The 22,404-nt window shown below is 42.3% G+C and overlaps 2 protein-coding genes across 28 annotated transcripts in view; one reads left to right on the top strand and one right to left on the bottom strand.

The window, feature by feature from the left end:
• The window catches only part of TRIP12 (thyroid hormone receptor interactor 12), a 156,871-nt gene extending 134,628 nt beyond the window's left edge, over window positions 1–22,243 (bottom strand). For 16 of the 25 annotated variants that reach the window (XM_061387343.1, XM_061387348.1, XM_061387324.1 and 13 more), the window contains exon 1: window positions 20,780–20,870. The gene's annotated coding sequence lies outside the window, so the exon portion shown is untranslated. Of the gene's footprint in view, window positions 1–16,544; window positions 18,988–20,060; window positions 20,203–20,511; window positions 20,592–20,779; window positions 20,871–21,807; window positions 21,978–22,157 lie in introns of those variants that run through there. The other 9 variants (XM_061387334.1, XM_061387176.1, XM_061387265.1 and 6 more) reach the window with 7 other exon arrangements.
• The window catches only part of FBXO36 (F-box protein 36), a 107,873-nt gene continuing 106,964 nt past the window's right edge, over window positions 21,496–22,404 (top strand). For all 3 annotated transcript variants that reach the window (XR_009730805.1, XM_061387446.1, XM_061387436.1), the window contains exon 1: window positions 21,496–21,591. Coding sequence is in view for 2 of the 3 variants with exons in the window: in XM_061387446.1 (XP_061243430.1) it covers window positions 21,496–21,591 (96 nt within the window). In the remaining variant the exon portion in view is untranslated. The remainder of the gene's footprint in view (window positions 21,592–22,404) is intronic.

Genomic DNA, 22,404 nt, shown 5'->3' on the forward strand with positions numbered 1-22,404 from the left:
AGCCAAATAACAAATAGTTCCCATTGGTAGGCCTACAGTACCACACAGCGGAGCAAGAGACTAAGATTTTTTTTTTAAATAATAGGAAGACAGCACATCACAATGGAATGGTCAATTCTAAAACATAACCTACAAGTCTGTAGAATCCAACAAATAAGAGGGTTTCTTTTGGAGTGATGAAAGTTTCTTCAGTTAGATAGCTGGTGATACTTGTACAACTCCGAATAGTCAACACGTTTTGCACTTTAAATGAGTGAACTGCCTGGCATATGAATTTTATCTCAATAAAGCTATTTTTAAAAACCCACTTTGCTCTGAAAATATCCTGCCTTCCAAAGTATTGTATAGAAAGGAAACCCTTCAATCTGTTGCTTTTAAACCTTCAAATATGCCAACCAAGTATGATATGCCAGACTCTTTCCCTGCAAGTATTGGGAAGTACTATAAACCAACTGACTTTTTAAAGATAATCATCATCTGTTAAGAATGAAATGACTCCTAAATATAGCGGACTGCATTTCTAAGGCAGGTACTAAAACCTCACTGAAAACCTGATTTCCTTATGACTTACACCACATCTTCCTATTCTCTAAACTGACATTTTCTCTACTCCAGGAGTTGGTGATGGACAGAGAGACCTGGCGTGCTGCAGTCCACGGGTTTGTAAAGAGTTGGACACAACTGAGTGACTGAAATGAACTACTTCACAGTCCATTAAACATAAAAATAAGATGAAAACCAGAAGTATTTAACATAAGAATTAACAAAAATTTTAATGTTAAATTCCACAGTACTTAATGTTGAATGAATTTAAGCAATATGATTTTTTTCTAAAGCAAACAACAATAAATGCAACATGGATATAACATCTCTTGCTGTTGTTCAGTCGATGTCGTTATCTGACTCTTCGTGACCCCTTGAACTGCAGTGGGCCAGGCTTCCCTGTCCTTCACTATCTCCAGGAGTTTGCTCAAACTCATGTCTGATGAGTCAGTGATGCTATCCAACTATCTCATCTTCTACCGCCCCCTTCTCCTGTCCTCAATCTTTCCCAGCATTAGGGTCTTTGCTAATGAATCGAGCTGGCTCTTCACACCAGGTGGTCAAAGTACTAGAGCTTCATTTACTTGTCCCCCAAGAAGTTCTAGGATTCACAAAGCCCTGTAATCCAAAACAAAGTACTGGTTTACCTTTTAAGTAAGCTTTTTAACTAAACCTGAAGATTGAGGAGGAGATATTCAAGACAGTTATGGGGACTGAAAAAAGTTTATCAACATATGTTCATGTTCTAACTTCACAGAGTACTGATGTGTCTTATAGTTCAGGAATACTGCTTGAAGAAAACCTTAAAATAAGATGTAACCACCAACTTAAAATGAATGCTAGCAACCAATTCTTTCGGCACTTTCATTTAACAGGTTTGCTGCATTTTAAGTCAACCTACTTTAAAAAGCAAAGAATGCCTGCTAGAGAGAAAGCAGATAATTTTAAGGTTAAAGGGGGTTGGGGGACGGGGGATAAAAAGGTTAACTCCAGGGACATTTAATGTCCTGAGATGACAATTCATTACCAAGAGTAATTTTCTTTTTATTCCTCTATACCATTTTTCAAAAACATGTCTGCTCCTGAAGTTAACAAACTATCTGAGATATATCCTACACTTCTAAAAATGCAAGGAATCATATGAACACAAGTCAGTTTACAATCTTCCATTAAGGAAAAACATCTCATTTGTACAGCACTTCATAGCAGTGACTTTACATAAATGCTCTCACTTTTAAGCCTTTACATCAGTTGCACCTGTTTTGGGGGAGGGTGGCAATGAGAGGACATCCAGGCCTCATCTGGTTAACTGTTAAGCAGGACTGCCAGGTCTTACTCAGCTACTTAACAAGTATTTATTGATTACCCTACTTCAAAGGTTTTAGGCATTGGGGGAAAAGGGTAATAAGACAGTCTCTCCTCTTTCAGAATTTATATTCTACTAGGGAAGGCAGCTGCTATTGTTTAGTCCCTAAGTTATGTCCCACTCTATGACTCCATGGACTCTATCTAGCCCACCAGGCTTCTCTGTTCTTGGGATTTTCCAGGCAAGAATACTGGAGTGAGTTGCCATGCCCTCCTCCAGGGGATCTTCCCAATTCAGGGACTGAACTCCATGTCTCCTGCTTGGCAGGTGGATTCTTTACCACTGAGCCACATGGTAAGACCCTAGGGAAGGCAGACAAACAGCAAATAAGGTAATACTGTGAGAAAATTAAGGAAACTACAGTCAGGAGAAGGTAGAAGACAGTATTCCCTATAGAAACCTCATTTCTCCTTCCTGCTGGAAGAATCCTGCTTTACAAGGAGTACAAACTTTCTCACCTCCAAGAAGTAAGCCACTCCCCTGGCTGTAGGAGATGAGTCATGGTTGGGCCAGAGCCAGTGTGTTCCTCAAACTGTAAGATTAGCGCCTTGAAAGCAATTTACACCAGGGGTTTATAATCAAAGAGGTTCACAAATTTGGACTGAAAAACTTAATTTCACTAACCTCTCACTGAAATTTAACATTTCTATCATGAACAGGCAACAAACCACAATATTATTGGCAGTACCTTGATTTTGCACCAAGAGAAATCAGATATTATCATATCACATTACAATTGTTGAAGATACTTCAAAATATCATTTACACTCATCACTACTTTGAACAGCTGCTAGATTATGTTATTGAAAGTGCTAATAAAGAAACATTACAACAACAAACTAATTTAACAGTTTGAGAGCTAGAGTTTCAGCTTTACAGATGGCGCTAGTGGTAAAGAATCTGCCTGCCATCGAAGGAGATGCAAGCGACACGGGTTTGACCCCTGAGTTGGGAAGATTCCCTGGAGGAGGAAATGGCAGCCCACTCCAGTATTCCTGCCTAGGAAATCCCAGGACAGAGGGGCCTGGAGAGCTACAGGCCATGGGTCACAAAAGAGTCAGACACAACTGAGCACACAATCACAAGCTCAACTGTGACGTACTTGGGTTTTCTCTTATGTGTTGACTTTATGAGTTTAAAAATATTACTTTGAGGAGCCCACAGCTTCAGACTGTTAAAGCCCTTATCACAATAAAGGCTAAGAATCCTTCATCATAAAAGGTCATAACCAAAAATTCTCCTCAAAATAGAGAACAGAAAATATCAATAGCAGCATGTGTAACAGTTAAGAATCATTTGTGAAGTTTATTTCAGTTACACACATGTATCTTATCATGTACTGCAGTTCAAAGAATTTAAAAGCCAGGTGGCCTAAAACTACCTCTGCACAAAAATACTTAGAAGTAAAAAATTAAAAATACATTAGTATTTTGTTTTCGTCAGAGGTATGATTCAGTTCTCCCCAGTAAGAGGTATGAGGAGGTATGCTAGGAAGAGTTCTGCTTTCTTAAGTATAAAAAAAAGCCCTCCTCTTCTTCCTGCCTTGAATGTGAAATAGACAAGCCATGACATACTTCAAGCCATGATCATTATCTGGTGTCCAAGAGAACCACGTGCTGTGAAAGGCAAAGCAGGTTCGGACAGAGCCTGGTCTGAACCACTGTACAGCTAAACCATGCTGCATGAATAAAATTAAACCCTGAGCTGTTTAAGACCCCGTTAGTCAAGTTTTCTATTACTTGCAGGTGAAATGTTTCTATCCGATAAATGAATGACTACGGATAGGGTGACAAGTAAAGCTGCTGTGAGTGCTAACATCTGAGCCAAGACCTCATGCATGAGACAAGAGCCAGGTAAGATCTAGAAGAGCACTCCAGGCAGAATGCTGGAACAAGCAGAACCAGTCAAAGGCGAAAGACACAGGAGATGATGTCAAAGAAGTGGGCAAGAGCCAGCCCGCACAAGACCCTTGCCTTCCACCTCTTCCATGGAGTGCTACAACACACACACACACCTCACACACACAGTACATTTCCCAAGTTAATACAAAACACAAGGGAGGGAGACACCTCCAAGCCAGTTTAAAAACTGGCTTGAGGTATAGAACTATTCCTTGAAACATAATAGTTCTTTAAAAAATCGAACAAAGGACTGCTGCTGCTGCTGCTGCTAAGTCGCTTCAGTCGTGTCCAACTCCATGCGACCCCGGGGACGGCAGCCCACCAGGCTCCCCTGTCCCTGGGATTCTCCAGGCAAGAACACTGGAGTGGGTTGCCATTTCCTTCTCCAATGCATGAAAGTGAAAAGTCAAAGTGAAGTCGCTCAGTCGTGTCTGACTCTTAGAGACCCCATGGACTGCAGCCTACCAGGCTCCTCCGCCCATGGGATTTTCCAGGCAAGAGTACTGGAGTGGGGTGCCATTGCCTTCTCTGAACAAAGGACTAGAGACTGGATAAATTATGTTGTCACATAAATACAAAGTAATAAAGAACTAATAATAAATTGGGTAAATGTTCAACACACTAGCATGGGTGGGGGAAAACATAATATGGACCCATTTTTATTAAAACAAAAGCTAGAAGAAAATATAAAAATGTTTAAATCAGGTGATAAGATTATGTGTTTCTTAATTTTCCTTTTTCTTCATTTAGATTTTAACTACCACTCTGTACTTTATGATCAGAAATACATGCCTCCAAAATTGAAGAGTTTTTAAAAGCTGCTCACCAAATGTAACGTGGCACCCTGGGTGCGTCCTGGAACACAGACATCAAGTGAAGACTAAGCAAGCCCACCTCAAGTATGAGCAGTAGTGATGCATCGGTACTGGTTCACTAGCTGAGTCAAACTTATCATACAAGATCTTACAAAAAAAAAAAAAAACTGGGGAGGAGTATAGGATAACTATCTTCACAACTTTTCTGTAAATCTGAAACTACTATAAACTTAGAAGTTTCTTTTTTTAAATGTTTAAGTCCTCTTACCTAATAAGACTCTTCAAGAGGCAAGTACAGACAGTGGGAGCCATTACTAAAGAATGGTAGGCAAAGGGAAAGACATCTAGGAATGAAATTAGGAATTTCAGGCATTTAGGGAGAGATGAAAGTTAAGGACAAGTTCTGCATATGTCTGCCTGGTATACAACAGGCCCTTACTTACTGCAGATAATACAATACTTATTTTTTTCTTTACAATTTTCAGAAACCAGAGGTTTAATCTGTTTTAAAAAGGCCTTATTGATCCCTTCAACTTAAAAAAAAAAGGCAGTGCTGAGAACTAATATACTTTTTACAATACCTTTGAGTTTTAAGAATTTTTACTCTTAAAACCGCAGGAGGACTTCCCTAGTGGTCCAATGACTGACTAAGACTCCTAGTTCCCAATGCAGGAGGCCTGGGGTTTGATCCCTGATTGGGGAACTAGATCCCATATGCTGCAACTAAGGGTTTGCGTGCCTCAACTAAGACCTGGTGCAGCCAAATAAATATTTTTTAAAGGCGGGGGGGGGGGGGGGTGCAAGTCTTCACTCTCAACTTACCCACTTAATACACAATTCTAGCAAGTAGTTTTGTAACTCAAAGCATAATAAAAGCTAGAGGGAGTAGGTCTAACCATAGCCAAGCCCATCGACTAGAGAGGACAGGGAAGGCACTTACTAAACAAAGCAAAAGCAACTAAGTCTCTTAAAAAGCAGGGAATTTAGTAATGTCCAACTGCCAACGAGAGCCTTAAGACTCAGGGTAATAATGTTCACCAATGACAGCCAAGAGTCAGGAATGAGACATTCTGGTGCACTCACAGCACTCTGAGAAGCACGTAAACACTGGTAAAAAGCCACAATGAAAAACAACATGTTCACCGTACTTTGCAGTAGATTCTACATCCATTTCTTTAAATTTTTACTGACTAACAACAACAAAACCTTGACCTCCTTACTCTACTTTTACAACATTTTAATAAACCTGTGAACCTATATCAAATGGAGAAATCACTCCTCAAAAAGCTTTTCAAAACACTTAATGTACGTAATACCAAGTCAGGGATATTTTTCCTTTCAATCTTTAAAGTTTCATTTTAACCATTAAATTTACTCAACACCAAAATTATAACATGTTAAAAATAAAAAGTTTACACAGTCAAGTGTAACTTCATATACTAAAACAATGTGAAAGTAAGTCGTCATTTAGAAAAACTACTAGAATAAAAGCTACTATTAAATTTCTTCTAGAAGTCAGTATCTTAGTCAAAAAAAAAATGTAATACAGCAACTGCTTAACTATGAACCAGGCCCTGTGCTTAATACTTCACTCTCATTAAAAACTCAAAGGAATTCTATAAATTTTGTATTGAGTTGGCCAAAAAGTTCATAACATCTTATAGAAAAATCCAAACAAACTCTTTGGCCAATTCCGTATTTTCTATAATTTGCATGTTAATCAACTTGCCCAGGATCAAACAACTAGGAAACTGGAACCCAACCAGAAACCATCTCATTGCAGAGTCTACCAATACTTCTGCTTCAAACGATCCTCCTGCTTCAAAACCTAAAACTCTTGTCACTCAAGTAATTCCAATATATCAAAGATATCCATCTTCTTTCTCAAACCTGTTGTTTTATCAATATAAGAAAATAAAAATGCTTCCTCTCAAAAAAAGAATGATTACTAACAACAGTTAACACACTGAGCACTTATGCTGTACCAGGCGTTGTTCTAAAACTTCTACATATTAACTAATTTAATTCTAAAAAAAGCCTACGATAGGGACCATTATTATTATTCCCATTCTACAGGTGGGACATTGAAGCCAAAATAAGGTGACAAAACAAAAGTCACACTGGTAATAGTATTAGACCCAAAATTTAAATTGAATCCCAATGTCTGCTCTTAGCCACTTATCCTAAACTGCTTTATCTTTGAGACATTATCATGTTATCTTTGAAAACATACAGAGAGCATTTCAAATTCCTATGAACAACGTAAAAAAGCAGTTAGTAATATTCTGGAGCAGAGGTTGGCAAATTATAGCCCACAGGCCAAATCTGGCCAACCACCTCATTTTGTAAAGTTTCAAAATGCTGATTTGGCTGCTTTTTTTTTAACCCTTTAAGATCTGGCCTGCAAAACCAAAAATATTAACACCATCTGGCACCTTGCGAAAAAAGTTTGCTGACCCCGGCTCTGCAAGATGACACTATGTAAACCTTCCTCTAAATAGTGAAATTAACATATATTTTTTATCATTATAAATAAAAATAGCAGCAGCTCCTATTTATCAAGTGTATACTATTTATGAACCATCCTAACAGCACCCATTTATAACCAAGTAAACTACACCTCAGAGAGTTTAAATGACTTGCCGAAGATCACACAGCTAGAATATGGGGACCCTGTTTAAACAGTGTCTAGCCTGCTTTATTGACTATGCCAAAGCCTTTGACTGTGCGGATCACAAAAAACTGTGGAAAATTCTGAAAGAGATGAGAATACCAGACCACCTGACCTGCCTCTTGAGAAACCTATATGCAGGTCAGGAAGCAAGTTAGAACTGGACATGGACCAACAGACTGGTTCCAAATAGGAAAAGGAGTACGTCAAGGCTGTATATTGTCACCCTGCTCGTTTAACTTATATGCAGAGTACATCATGAGAAACGCTGGGCTGGAAGAAGCACAAGCTGGAATCAAGATTGCTGGGAGAAATATCAATAACCTCAGATATGCAGATGACACCACCCTTATGGCAGAAAGTGAAGAGGAACTCAAAAGCCTCTTGATCAAAGTGAAAGAGAGTGAAAAAGTTGGCTTAAAGCTCAACATTCAGAAAACGAAGACCATGGCATCCGGTCCCACCCCTTCATGGGAAATAGATGGGGAAACAGTGGAAATAGTGTCAGACTTTATTTTGGGGGGCTCCAAAATCACTGAAGATGGTGACCGAAGCCATGAAATTAAAAGACGCTTACTCCTTGGAAGGAAAGTTATGACCAACCTAGATAGCATATTCAAAAAGAGAGACATTACTTTGCCAACAAAGGTCCGTCTAGTCAAGGCTATGGTTTTTCCTGTGGTCATGTATGGATGTGAGATTGGACTGTGAAGAAGGCTGAGCGCCAAAGAATTGATGCTTTTGAACTGTGGTGTTGGAGAAGACTCTTGAGAGTCCCTTGGACTGCAAGGAGATCCAACCAGTCCATTCTGAAGGAGATCAGCCCTGGGTGTTCTTTGGAAGGACTGATGCTAAAGCTGAAACTCCAGTACTTTGGCCACCTCATGGGAAGAGTTGACTCATCGGAAAAGACTCTGATGCTGGGAGGGATTGGGGGCAGGAGGAGAAGGGGACGACAGAGGATGAGATGGCTGGATGGCTTCACAGACTCGATGGACGTGAGTTTGAGTGAACTCTGTGAGTTGGTGATGGACAGGGAGGGCTGGCGTGCTGCAATTCATGGGGTCGCAAAGAGTCAGACACCACTGAGCGACTGAACTGAACTGAGCCTTGAAGTCCATAATCTTTCTATATGACACTTCCCTCAAAACATAAATGTGCATAGCCATGGAAAAACAACATTTTCTGTAAAAACTGATTAAAATGACAGGATAAAAATGTCAACTTTCAGCCTGGATGGGAGGGGAGTTTGGGGGTGAATGGATATATGTATAGGTATGGCTGAGTCCCTTTGCTGTCCACCTGAAACTATCATGACGTTATTTGTTAATCGGCTATACTCCAGTACAAAATAAAAAGTTACAAAAAATGCCAACTTTAAGAAGAAATAAGATGTTCATGTAAATGTATGCACAGGTATGAATCTTATTTTCTACTATATTTATATTTTTGATGTTATTCCAATTGGAGTTATAACCCAGGGATACTCAAAGCATAATAAGAATATAGCTATCTTTCTTATGTAAAAATATGGGGCAAAGAACTCATTAAAATAAACACAGAAAGCAAAATATATTTATTTAGTACATTTAACTCTCCTCTGCCACTTCTGAAAACTGACACCCTCTTCTGCTACAGCCTTGTCCACCCTCACACAGCCCTTGTCTAAAATGCCCAGCTCTTTGGCTCATCCACTCTTCTCTCCATCCCCACCCCACCCAGCTCCCTACCCTATCCCGAGAGACTCCGTTAACATTAACCTATGTAAAATATCAGTGTACCAAGGAAAGAATTCAATCGAAGGGAGCTTCTGGTACATTGATTCATGAAGTCTTTTTTATTATTATGCTGTTAATCTCCCACACTACTGGACTGATTTAGCTATCAGACTATATTATACATATTTACAGTGAAAGCCGTATCACAAAGATAATAAGGAACTGAATTCAGAACTCAGTGTGGGCAAGTATGCACGGATGCAGCTAAAACAACTATTCTGAGAAATACCTTGGTAATATTTTTACTATATTCTCCTTTCCAAACAGCTAGTCACCTGATGAGGCATCTGAGTAATGTCTCAGAATTCGGCTTAAGAGTTTCTATGATTAATTCTGTCTCTGAGTTTACCGCCCCCCTCCTAATAAAACTATAAACTCAAGGTCAAGGACCACATCTGTCTATCCTCATAATCCCAAACCTTAACCTAAGGCTTGAAATAGTGACCAAAGCTGCTTATAAATACATATCATTTGCTTATTATTCACATACATTAATTGTATCTCCACTGCTAACTTCAGACTAACTTCACTGAGAACAGAGATGTTTTAAACGATTGCTTTCTAGGTTTAAGAATATTACTAATACAATTCAAGAAATAACTTTAAAAGATCAATGCACACATACACAAAAAAGATCAATGTAGTCGTTGCTGAAACCAAGATAATTTCTTCCCTTGTATCATGATGCTAATATGGCCCTTAAACAGAAATAATTGCAGAAATTTTTAGAAAAATGGTTTTACTAAGTCCTGTATTTCACATTTGTTAAAAGAACTATGGATTAATCCACTCCTAACTTTAAAATTCTTTTAAGTAATGTGGAAACTTCCCAAATCCTTTGTGTGTGTGAAAGTCGCTCAGTAATGTCTGACTCTTTGCAACTCCATGGACTATACAGTCCATGGAATTCTCCAGGCCAGAATACTGGAATGGGTAGCCTTTCCCTTCTCCAGGGGATCTTCCCAACCCAGGGATAGAACCCACGTCTCTCGCATTGCAGGTGGATTCTTTACCAGCTGAGCCACAAGGGAAGCTCAAGAATACTGGAATGGGTAGCCTATCCCCTTCTCCATGGGATCTTCCTGACCCAGGAATCAAACCAGGGTCTCCTGCATTTGCAGGCAGATTCTTTATCAACTGAGCTATCAGGGAAGCCCAAGAAATATCTTTAAAAGATCAATACACACACACACTCAATGCAGTGGTTGCTGAAACCAAGATAATTTCTTCCTCTGAACCTACTAACCCAAATTCTTTACTATAGCATTAAATGTTTAAGTAAAGTCAGCAGGTATCCTGAAGTTGTGAGTTTCTCTAAATATAGTAAACTCAAGTTAACTGTGGAGAAGGCAATGGCACCCCACTCCAGTACTTTTGCCTGGAAAATCCCATGGATGGCGGAGCCTGGTAGGCTGCAGTCCACCAGGTCACTAAGAGTCGGGCACAACTGAGCGACTTCACTTTCACTTTTCATCTTCATGCACTGGAGAAGGAAATGGCAACCCAGTCCAGTATTCTTGCCTGGAGAATCCCAGGGACAGAGGAGCCTACTGGGCTGCCGTCTATGGGGTCACACAGAGTCGGACACGACTGAAGCGACTTAGCAGCAGCAAGTTAACTGCATAATTATGAATCATCTTAATTTTCTTTTAGTAACAAATTAATATACTGATTATAAGTAAACACATGACTGAAGCAGAAGGCCCATTCCATAGAACAGAAAGAAAAGCAGCTATTCCAGCAAACATTAAGTTTCATCAAATCCTCACCTGATGCAAGAAATATAAACTGAGTATCACCTTAAAGAGGTGTTACAAGGAAAATCCCATATGATGGGCTATTATCTCCAGTAATTCGTCTCAGTTGGACTTAGTTTGTGTAATGAGAAGACACCTGGAAAAAAAAATGGCATGGCCTAACATCCAGGCAGCTGAAAGTAATACTAGCTGGTCAGAAGAGGCAGCAGATTACCTTACAGTGCCACACCGAAGGCTGAAATTCCCCAAGTCTTACCTCACAGCAGCAACTGGAAGGGCAAAGCTTGTCAAAAGGCAGGGTGAAAAGATGAACTCTGCAATTAAGTCTAGCTTTATAACAAAAGTATTTTGAGGTCAAAAGGTAAAAATCAACACTAATATACCTAATGAGAGTTGAGAAATAACTAGCAAACAGGTCTGATCACAAAGTTAAGAATTACTCAATCTTCTCAGAAATGAGCCTAATTTTTGTTGCCATCTACTGGGAGAAGGGCCCAAATGCTGTTGGTAGAGACCAGGTCTAATCTCCTTTGGAAACTAAGTTGCTTTCCCTCGGTGATTAGAAGAAATGGAAATATGTGCTTGATAAAGGAAAAAACTGGGAAGCTGCAGGACTGTCTTGCAGAAAAATAGGTACTACTGCCTGTTGCAGCAATAAAATACTGACACTTCACAAATGCTTCAACTGGAGTCCACAAAACCCCACAAATTTTGGCCTATACAGCCTTAACAGATACTATTTTAAGTCATAAACTTGCAATAACAGCTAGCATCTCTGCTGTCCCCACATTAGGAAAAAGATCAAATTAATTCAACTACAGTCATCAAAGTCTACAAGAACATGCTAGAAACAAAAGATGCTAAAGAAAGCTAAATATTATGGCTACCACACCCCCAAATATTCTCTTTTGCTTTAGTTTCCCTTCAGCCACATCTAAGCTCATTTCCCATTTTTGAAATCCTGTTGTACATACTTTTGTAAAAGTATTAATAAAATGGGTAACAAATAATCTACTGTGACATCAACCAGAGAGCAAGGGAAATATTTGACTAAAATATCTCACTTGATTAAACTGGGTAATATTAATTTCCACCTTAGAAAAAATAAAGTGAAAGTCACTCAGTCCCGTCAGACTCTTTGTGACCCCATGGACTATACAGCCCGTGAATTCCCCAGGCCAGAATATTGGAGTAGTCTTTCCCTTCTCCAGGGGATGTTCCCACCCCAGAGATCAAATCCAGGTCTCCTGCACTGCAGGCGGATTCTTTACCAACTGAGCCACAAAGGAAGCCAGAGAATACTGGATTGGATAGCCTATCCCTTCTCCAGCATATCTTCCCAACCCAGGAATCGGACCAGGGTCTCCTGCATTGTAGGTGGATTCTTTCCCAACTGAGCTATCAGGGATTTTATATATATATATATATACTAAAACCACAATTTGCTTTTGTTTTAAACAGTTTTCTAGAGCAGTAGACACTAAACAAAAGGTTCCCCATAAATAAGACTGATTTAAATAACTCAGAAATAACTCAGAAGAAACATGTATTCTTAAACAGTACTGATTTTTTTTTTAAATCTCTGAACAAACAATAGTTGAATGAATGTGTTAGGAGATGACTGCCAGCTTCCAGTAAAGGAAGAATTCTGTGACTGAACAGAGGGGCAGTGGGAATCATTTAGATACCAGCTCCTGCCTACTGAACAAAACTTCAAGTTTTGTTAATCTATCAAAGATCTACTTAGTCTATCAAGTAGGGAAATGGAACAAGAAGTAAGTTTTACCTCCACTGCTTCTACTGCCTCAAAACTTACCACAAAGACCCTTATATGCAGTCCTGGAAAGGAAGCAATTTCATAAAAAGATTAAGTAAGATCTGGAAGCACTTTTAGTTTTCTTTTCACTTACATATTAAATATTTTTGTACATTTTTTTCATATTATCACTGCCTAGTCATCTATCAACCATAACTTCAATATGTCTATTTGTTATATTGAATTTCTTAATCTCCCATTTCAGAACCTCAATAATCTCAGCCCAAATTTCATAAATGTGGACCCTCTCCTTCAGAGGGCCAGTTTACCTTACCATTAGATCCTTGTCAACTCCACTTTTAAGCTCCCTACCCTCCTACACCTATCCAAGTATCAGGGTCAGCTCAAGCCCCTCCTCTGTTCATAAAGTCTTCCTCAATAACTTCAATTTCTCTCTAAACTTGAATACTCGCTATATAAAACTCAAATTTGCACTTAAAAACAAATATGTACGATGTTATATGTTGTGTTCTTTTGACATAGTCTGAACTCATCTGCAATATTAGTACATTTTGAAATAAAAGATCTCACTTTATAAATCTTATTTCTCCTCAGCACTCTACAAGAGGGCAGACCTTATATGGAACCAGGAATGCACACGCGTTGGTTGTTGATGAAATATTTGTGCAATGGAGGCACTTCCAACAATTTATTCAGCAAGGCCAAAAAAGCATGCCCTAATTCATCTGTTTCTTAATTTAGATTCTCATATCAAGTTTTCTAAATGCAGAACACCTGCATTTAGAATATCTACAGAATACCTCTCTGTGCTAATTATACATAGTTATCAAGTCAGTTTGATTATCAACTAAAGAAACGTAACAAAACTCGGAAGACAAAAACTACGTCTTAAGTCCCTTTTTTATTTCCCCCAGCACAGTCCTGTGGTGCACAGTAAACACCTGATAAAACACGAACTGACAAACTTATCTACTAATAACCATAATCCCCAAATGCTAAACCTGGGGTATCCAAATCACTAAAACAGTCTAGTACTATTTAGCAATCCCTTAAGAAGCTGATTTTAATGAGCCTGATTCTGAAAAATTTATATTCTAGGATCCTACCTTCAGGTACCAAACCCTGAAAAACTAAAAATAAGCAAGTTGAGGGAATTCCTTGGCAGTTCAGTGGTCAGGACTTTGCACTCTCACTGCTGAGAGCCCAGGTTCAATCCCAGATTGGGGAACTAAGACTCTGCAAGCCGCCAATAAAATAAGCAAGCTGACAGCATGTGCATGCATGATCAGGCACTCAGTCCTGTCAGACTCTTTGCAAACCCCTGTACTGTAGCCCACCAAGCTCTTCGGTCCATGGAATTTTCCAGGCAACAATACTGGAGACAGTTGCCATTTCCTACTCCAGGGGATCTTCTCAACTCAGGGATCGAACCCTTATCTCCTGCATTGGCAGGTGGATTCTTTACTGCTGTGTCACCTGGGAAGCCCAAGCTGACAGTAGACTATGTCAATACTATTATTTCACAATATAGTTCTTTAATGTCTCACCAGAATGAACTCTACCACTGCCATCTACCATGTACGACACATTATATGGAGACTTGTGCCAGCCTCTGTGAGGACAGAAGAATGAGACCTCTACTCTCAAGAAGCCAAAGATCTCATAAAGAAGATGTAAACAACTAGAAAGACCGTAAAAGCCATCAGTGAAAGAAATGCTGCAGAAGGGAGCAGAAGAGTGAAGACTAAAAACCTTCACAGGAGCTACTGAAAGTAAGTTAAGAGTGTATGGAGCTACAGAGATACAAGGTTGGGGAAAGGTACTAATCCAAGTGAAGAGACAATGAAAGCCAGAGCACGAATGAAGCTCCTGGGTGTTTTCAGAGCAGAAGAGGCAGCTCCTCTGACTGCCCGCAGCCAAGACTGCAAAACGGGATTATAAAATACTGGGGCCATAGCAGAAATTATAGCATTTTCACACATTTGCTATTTATAAGGCAACTACAAGCACTGATGTTTTAAGAATTTTTTTTTTAAAGGGAGATTGGGGAAGGCCCCTTCATATGATCTCCATGAACCTGCTCTCTGAGGACACAAAGCAGCTTATATTACAACTCAACAGTGACTTTCAAACAGGTTATCCATACAAACTCACTTTGGGTTTTCAGGGCATCACACATGCTTAACAGTATGAGGACTTGAAGATGAGTTAATATGACCTTAAGATGATAGCACAAGGTCCATCTATTTATTCAGAATGCTGCTCATGGGTGGAATGAGTAGGAGTTGTAAAGTCAGGGTGGAACTCATTCACTGCTTGTGACAGCCAACAAGCGATTAAAACACACATTAAAAGGCTATAATTTCAAGTCTTGAAGACTTGTTGATAGACACTTCAGCTTATAAATAATAAATAACTCAAAAATCCATGTATGGGTAATAACATTTATAGAAATAAATATATCCTTTCTAAAAAGAAACAGAATAAACTAAAATTATGTGTAAAATTCAGTTCTGTACTTAAATATGCACTGTCTCAAAACATAAGTCCTCAATGAAGCATTTAAATGATCAACTATTTCATGCAAATAATGGATAATTAAATAATGTGAAATGGCTTGCCTTAATTTTTTTTAATATGATTCAACGTAACTTGCAGTCTCTAAAACATGTATCAAGAGATTAAAGAAAACCCCCAAAATCTTGTTAACATAACGGTGATCCAAAATGCTTATCAAAACAAATCAAATAGGACACTACATTAAACCATTACAAAATATTTTCACTTTCAGAATCTTATTTTCACAACTTATTCCTTCAGTAAACGTTAAAAGAATCTTTACTATGGGACAGGCCCTGCGCTTGCTTCTATGGATAAAAGAGCAAAGACTAACTTCAAGAAATTCATAATCTACTAAGGAATACTATTCTATACTCAAATATCTTCAAGCAGAACACCTACATACATTATAAAAGAATGTTCTAGGTAGAACAATGTAAACAAATCAGGCAGTAGTGATCAATGCAGGGATGAACCAGGGGAATAAGGGCTGTGTTCCAATCCATCTTTGTAGCCTGATCTCCTGAACACAGTGCCTAGCACTGATATGGTGGCCATGATCACATTTTTCAGATTAAGCACTTGAAGTTCACAAAGGTTGTATTATTTGTCCAAGGTCACAAACACAGAAAATGCATTACCAGAACTGGAACCCAAGTCTTCTACCTTCAAATCGGATACTCACTTGAACAGTGCTGTTCCTTAATGAAAGATCGGAGCAACAGGCAGCTTTTTAACTCTAGGCGTCTAGAATGACTGTTTAAATCAAGCATAACTCCAAAACTGACTATTAACAGCTTCTCGGCACACTCAAGACAAAATGGGTTAAGTCTAAATAATGGTCTACTCGAGTAGCTTTTTCTTCTGGCCAATCCAGTTTACTGAAACTACAAGAATTACAAAAAAGATCTACAAGTCCTAGGAGAAAAACTATCTAGCAGACTCATTTCAGTCTAGAAAACAACTTCTTTTGCCCATACCCTGAAACTAGCAATAAATTGGGGTAGTACTGATAAGATTTTATTAAAGAACTGCATTTGTGAAAATCCAGGACATTAGCCAAGTTCCACTTAAATACAAAAGACTGGCTCGATATCAGTATACAGATCTATTTACCATAAATAACAGCAAGCACCCACTGTGTACAGAGAAATCTAGCAGACTGGGTAGAAACTGAAGAACAATTTGCTAGGGGTTTATGCCTTTAAGAAATCTATATAGCACAGCTAAACTATACCCAGACACTAAAAAATTACACACACACACACACACACACACAAATGTAAAGCTAACATTACATGTTAAGAGCTAAAAGCACCAAGATTATATAACAACCTACAAATTATATGTTTTATATAATATTCACCAAATTCTTACCCTTCTACCCTATCCAGGCACTCTGATGGCACAGCAGTCAGGAAGATGTGAGACGCTGAGCACTAAACCAGACAGCACCCTGAGAGACTTGTTGAAGCCAAGAAATTTTCCAAGCAGGAAGACTGGCTGCATAGCTGGCATGGCCAGGCTACCATTATCGCTTTGGAGTGGGAAGGAAAATGGGTGTTATTTTCAATCAGGTTTATGAGTACACCTTCAGGCAAAACACAAGGACACTGAGATAATCCTTGCCCTCAGGAAGCCCATAATCCAGTCAAGGAAACAAAAGCAATGCTTGTCAACAAACCTAGCACTATAATCCCCAAATGAAGCATAGATAGATAACAAAGAAATAAAAAGGAAAGATCATGGGGTAGAAATTTTTGAGTAAATACTTGTGAGTTGAGGTGAACCTAAAATGAGTCAAAAGAAGGAAAAAAGCATGTCAGGCTGGCAGATCAAGAACCTGAAGATGAAAAGCAACAAGCAGGTTACTTTTTCAATTTGAGTACATCCAATTACCTCAGCAAACATGCAAAAAATAAATGGGCAATTGGTATCAGTTTGTTCGAAAAGATTCCCACCCACATTCCCTTGAAAGAATTAAAAACAAAAACTCCCTCAGATTCTGTAAAAGAAACCAGACCAAGATCCTGAAATACTTTTCCTTAATTGTGGTGGTCGCTTAGCTGCTAAGTCGTGTCCGACTCTTGAGACCCCATGGGATTTTCCAGCCAAGAATACTGGAGTGGGTTGCCATTTCCTTCTCCATCCTTAATTGTAGTCTCTGATATTAGAAAATCAATTTCATAAAAGCCATGAACCAGAACAGCAACAAATTTTTTCCACAATAAAAACACGAAGCAATCTGTCTGAACTTTCTCTCAGCAGAATTAACAAGGTATGGTGAACAAGCATATCGCTGCAAAAAAAAGTAACATAACAATTGGGGTCCAAGTTCCACTACCAATTAAGAAGCTATTTCATATTATAAAGTGCTATAACTTCCTATCTCCAACCTACCTTACACTGACAACTTTCCACCACTCCAACTGATGAAAATTTTTTGTAATTACCTCAAAATAGATAATTTTCTAAAGCTAATGACAATTGTCTTACACTTATTTAGCAGTTTGTATTTCTTCTCAGCCATTATATCCACTGGATCTCACAATCAGCCAGTAGGAAAGAGATGGACTATCCATTCCCATTTTACAGATTAAAACAAATGGAGATCAGACAGGGTCAGAGAATAATAACTCAAGGTCACACAGCTACTAAGTGGCAGTGTTATGAATTCGTAGGCCAGCGTGTGTCTTCTTTGCTAGGATGATGACCTCAGACAGGATCATACAAGCATATCCAGATAAAAATGCACTAATCTCAAAAGTTAGAATGGAAAAGTAAACATTACTTCAAATTTACTTTGCTAGATGAAAGCATTGCTTTTATCCTGACCAAGCATCCTGTTCTTCACTGTAAAAAATAATTTTGTTTAGCACCTTCAGAAATTCTAACTACCAACATGTTCTAACTTTAAGAAAGTAAATGAAAAGTAAAATGCCTGTTTACAGACACAAAACAGTAAATGTCAGCTGAAGCAGACTTAAAAACCACTCAAACTCCTGAAAAACTGGGAATCGAATGGAAGCAGTGATAATCTTAATTGTTGTTCTTGTTTAGTCGCTAAGTACTCTTGTGACCCCATAGACCACCGTAGCCTGCCAGGCTCCTCTGTCCATGGGATTCCCCAGGCAAGAATACCCGAGTGGGTTGCCATTTCTTTCTTCAGGGGATCTTCTCCACCCACGGATTGAACCCAAGTCTCCGGCAATGCAGGCGTAATCTTAATTACGGCACATTCATAGAAAGGGTGATGTGGACAAAGCCCACAACCCTCAGCCATTTTAATGTGCTCTGTCTCAACTTCAAATAAATGAAATAAAAATTCATTTTTTATCCCCAAACAATTTCACAAAGATGATATAAAAGCCACACGAGTTCAGTACTTCTGAGGCTGAACGTAGAGCAGAAGTTTCTAAAACAATTAGAAATGCGTTAGAAATGTGTTTACTCTAAAATCCACACTTAATACTGAGTTCTTTCCATGCTCTCTGTGCGAAAAAAATAAATAAGCCTCAATAAAACCCTCTGCCACGTACTGTTTCTAAACCTCTGATAATTCCACTCCATAACCCTAACTGCTGTCCCCCTTACCCCAACTCGCCAGTAAATGCGACACACACTCAGGATTCATATATAGGCCTCTTGCCTTTTTCTCTAACAACTAGGACCTTTGTTCCGAACGTCGGTTTTTTACCCCACTCAATAGCTCTTTCAAGTTTCTATCCCGTATTTTTTTTGTTTTGTTTTGCTTTTTTGAGAGGAGATTCTGAGCCTCAACTTGCCGGGTCTTTTTAACAAATGAAACGCCAAAAATAGCTAGATACTGGTGAGGAATATAAAGTTCAACAACACACCACAGAAGGGCCTACAAAACCAAGGAAAATCCGGGGATCGGGTGATCTGGCAGGCCAGGCAAGACCGGGGAAGGCCGACGAGGAAGGGAGACAGCAGGGGAGCAGTTAGACGTCCACTCGGAACAGGCCCACTGCGCCACTAAACGCCCACCCCCCCCGCGCCCCATTCCACACACACCAACGTTCCCCCTGACACATTCTGTCCCCCCCAATTACCCGACGAAGCAATTAAACGATACCCACCACCAGATACCAGGCTTAAGCTAAACCTCCCCACAAAGTTAAAAAACAAACAAACAAAAAAAAAACGGCATTATCAAAAACAAACAAATCTGTCTTAAGGCTTCAGAAGCAGCCCCTTCCGTCCTCTCCTCGCCACACGGGGCACCCAATTCCCTCTCGTCCCCTTGTCCCCCCGCAGGAGTTCAAATGTCTAAGCTACCCCTCGACCTCCCGCCACGATTTGCCTGTGTGTTTAAATCTTTCTTTTTTTCCCCTTCTCCATCAAATGAAAAGATATCGTTTATTTTTGAGGATGGGACCGACACGGAGAAAGGACAGGATGGGGGACGCTATCACCTCCGTTATTTGCACTCCCCTCTAACTTGTTCCACAACTGGAAACCCACTCACTGTGGAGGAGGATGGAGAGAGGGTGAACTGAACGGACAGACGTTATAATAGGTTTTATGTAATCCACATATAAATAAATTAATCGCCTGACTCGCTCTGAATACTAATACGACAGGAGTGACAACCGGTCCACCTCCCTCCCCACAGGTCCTAACCCCACCCCCACCCCCAATTTCCACGCCGATCAATGGAGAAGGATGCTCCGCTCCTCTCAGCCAAGTTTCCCGGCCTGTTTCACGCCGCCCCCCTCCCCGCGCCCTCCCCGCGTCCTCTCTCGGCGTCCCCCCTCCGTCAAGCCTCAACTTCCCACAGGCAGAAAAAACAACTGCCCAGCGCAGACCCCTCGTCTGCAGCCTCGGCCGCCCTCAACCGTCTCCCCCCACCGGCGGCAAGAAACCTCTTACTGCGGTCTAAAAGTCACTCCGGCCGCTCCCTCCTCTGACCCTCGCTTCCCACAACTGTTGTCACTCGAGCTGCTCCCTAGTTTCCATTTCCGGGCCGTTCCCTGGCCCCGGAGCCTCCCCTCTCCCAGTTTCCGGGCCCCCCATCCCATTTCCGGGGAACCCTGGCCGTCTTTCACACCCCCCCACCTGCACTTCCGGCCCCCCACTTTCTGTCTTCCTAGACGCCCTCCAAGCTCCAAAGCCCACTTCCGGCCCCCCCACACACACACGACACCCGCCGGGTTCCCCCAGACCCCGCACGCCTTTACCCCCCGGGTTCCGTGAAGGGGCCCTCCTCATGGTTGGCGCGGGGGGGGGGACCCAGAGCCCCGCCCCCCTCACCCCCCACCCCCGGCTCCCGCCCAGCCCCAGGTCCCCTCCAGCCGCGGTCTGTCTCCCTCGAGCGCCTAACCCGTCAACCCCTGTCCCGGTCCTTCCGCGGACCCGCCGCCGCCGCCGCGAATAGGCCGAGCGTGGGGGGCGGGAGGGGGGCCCGAATCGCGGCGATGACACAACCGGGCTTCCTGGGACTTTCTGTTCCAGCTCCTCCCCGCCGCCGCCGCCGCCGCCACCACCACCAACCACCACCACCACCCCCCCACCTTCAACCCCTCAACGCAGCCCCCTCCCCCCCCACCCAGGCCTGGCCCCGCCGCCGCTCGGAACTGCGCCCCAATTACCTAGTTGGGCCCCAAAGTCTCCGGTCCGGACTCGGTGGCGCGGCAGTAACTTCCTCCTCGCTCCCCCCCCCCCCCCCAAGCGGCGGCGGCGGCGGCGGCTCCTCGGGTCCCTTCAATTATCAGCTGAGCCGCAGCACCGCTCCCGGCGTGCGCCTCCGCCCGCGCCGCCTTCTTCCCTCCCCGCCCGTTCCAACACCCTCCGGGAACTACTTTGCCCGCCGCGGATCGGGCTGACGGTGCTCGTCCGCGGGACAGGCCCCCCGCTGCCTACTCGCGGCTCCTCACATAGCCCCTCCCCTCCCCTCCCCTCCCACCCCGCCCCCCCCGCCGCCTCGCCACTGCCGGGCTCGACTTCCCCCAGCGGCCTGCGACCTCCTCCCGATCCCTTCGAGGGACCAGGAAGGGGAATGAGAGACTTCGCTTGGTATCCCTCCGCCGGGGTCACCGCCCCCCCCCACCCCGCCTTCCCCACTCCCCCTCTGTGGTAACAGGAACTAATTCCCCTCCGGGTCACACGGGACCTCAAGGTGGATATTTCACGGCGCAAGAGTTCCTGCTAACCCTTGGATGAAGGGGATAATCATCCCCAAAGCTAGAAACACCCCGCCAGCTCGAAAGTAGGGTTCGGTTTTTTTAAACCACGGCTGTGGCCCCCGTGACCCCAGGCAGGCCCCGCCCCTTCCTGGTTGTCTTAGCGACGGCGGTGGCGTCCCAAGATGGCGTCGTGGCTGCCGGAGACTCTGTTCGAAATTGTAGGACAAGGCCCAGCGCCGAGCAAAGACTATTACCAGTTATTGGTCACCCGGTTCCAGGCAAGTGCGAGCCGCGGTTTCCCTTCCTACCAACTTTCCGCCAGCCCCGGCGGAGCCGGAAGGCGAGCCACGCTAGGCCCGAGAGCGACCGGTCGTTAGCCGGAAGCGCCGGGTCCCAGCTCCGAGCCGGGAGATTTCCCCTCGTCACCTCGGCCTCCCGTGCGGGCCTGGTGGCCCGCGTCGTCCCTTGCCCCCAACCCCCAGCCCCGCTCGTACCCGGCAAGCTTGGCCTCCTCACAACGCCTCCCGCTCCTTTCCCGCCACTCGGCGTTCCTACCCGTCGAGTTCCCTCCGCGCGAAAAAAAAAAAAACAGTCGTCCGCGGCTTGCGTGCAGCCTCTCCGTCAGCGTGGGAAGGAGGGAAAGAAAAGACTCAGCCAAGTGTCCCGAGGAGGAGCCGGCCAGGGAGGGGAGAAAGGGAGGATTTCTTTTCCAGGGTAGGGTTTAATTACAGGAGATTTTGTACATCTTATCGCGGGCTTTTACGTATATACCAAGGCCAAGGCCACATCAAAAAAAACTTCCTTGTTTCTGGGAGGAATTGAGCGTTGGAAGCTTTCCCCTTACCTTTTGGGAGCCCCTTCTATCCCATTGGAAAGAGCGGGGCGGGGGTTGGTAAAAAATGTTTCAGCTGCTCTGCGCGTCAGCCCCACCCATAAATGACATCTGCTCTACAACAATAAGACCGCGGATTATGTTATCGCTCGAGTAACCATCGGCCTATTTTTCTGACTACTTGAGCTGTTTAAGGTGGGCTTTTATGAATGATTTATTGTGCCCACGAAACTTACAAGTTCAACTGGGTCTCCACTCG

This window comes from Bos javanicus, chromosome 2 (assembly GCF_032452875.1).
Source record: "Bos javanicus breed banteng chromosome 2, ARS-OSU_banteng_1.0, whole genome shotgun sequence".
NCBI lineage: Eukaryota > Metazoa > Chordata > Mammalia > Artiodactyla > Bovidae > Bos > Bos javanicus.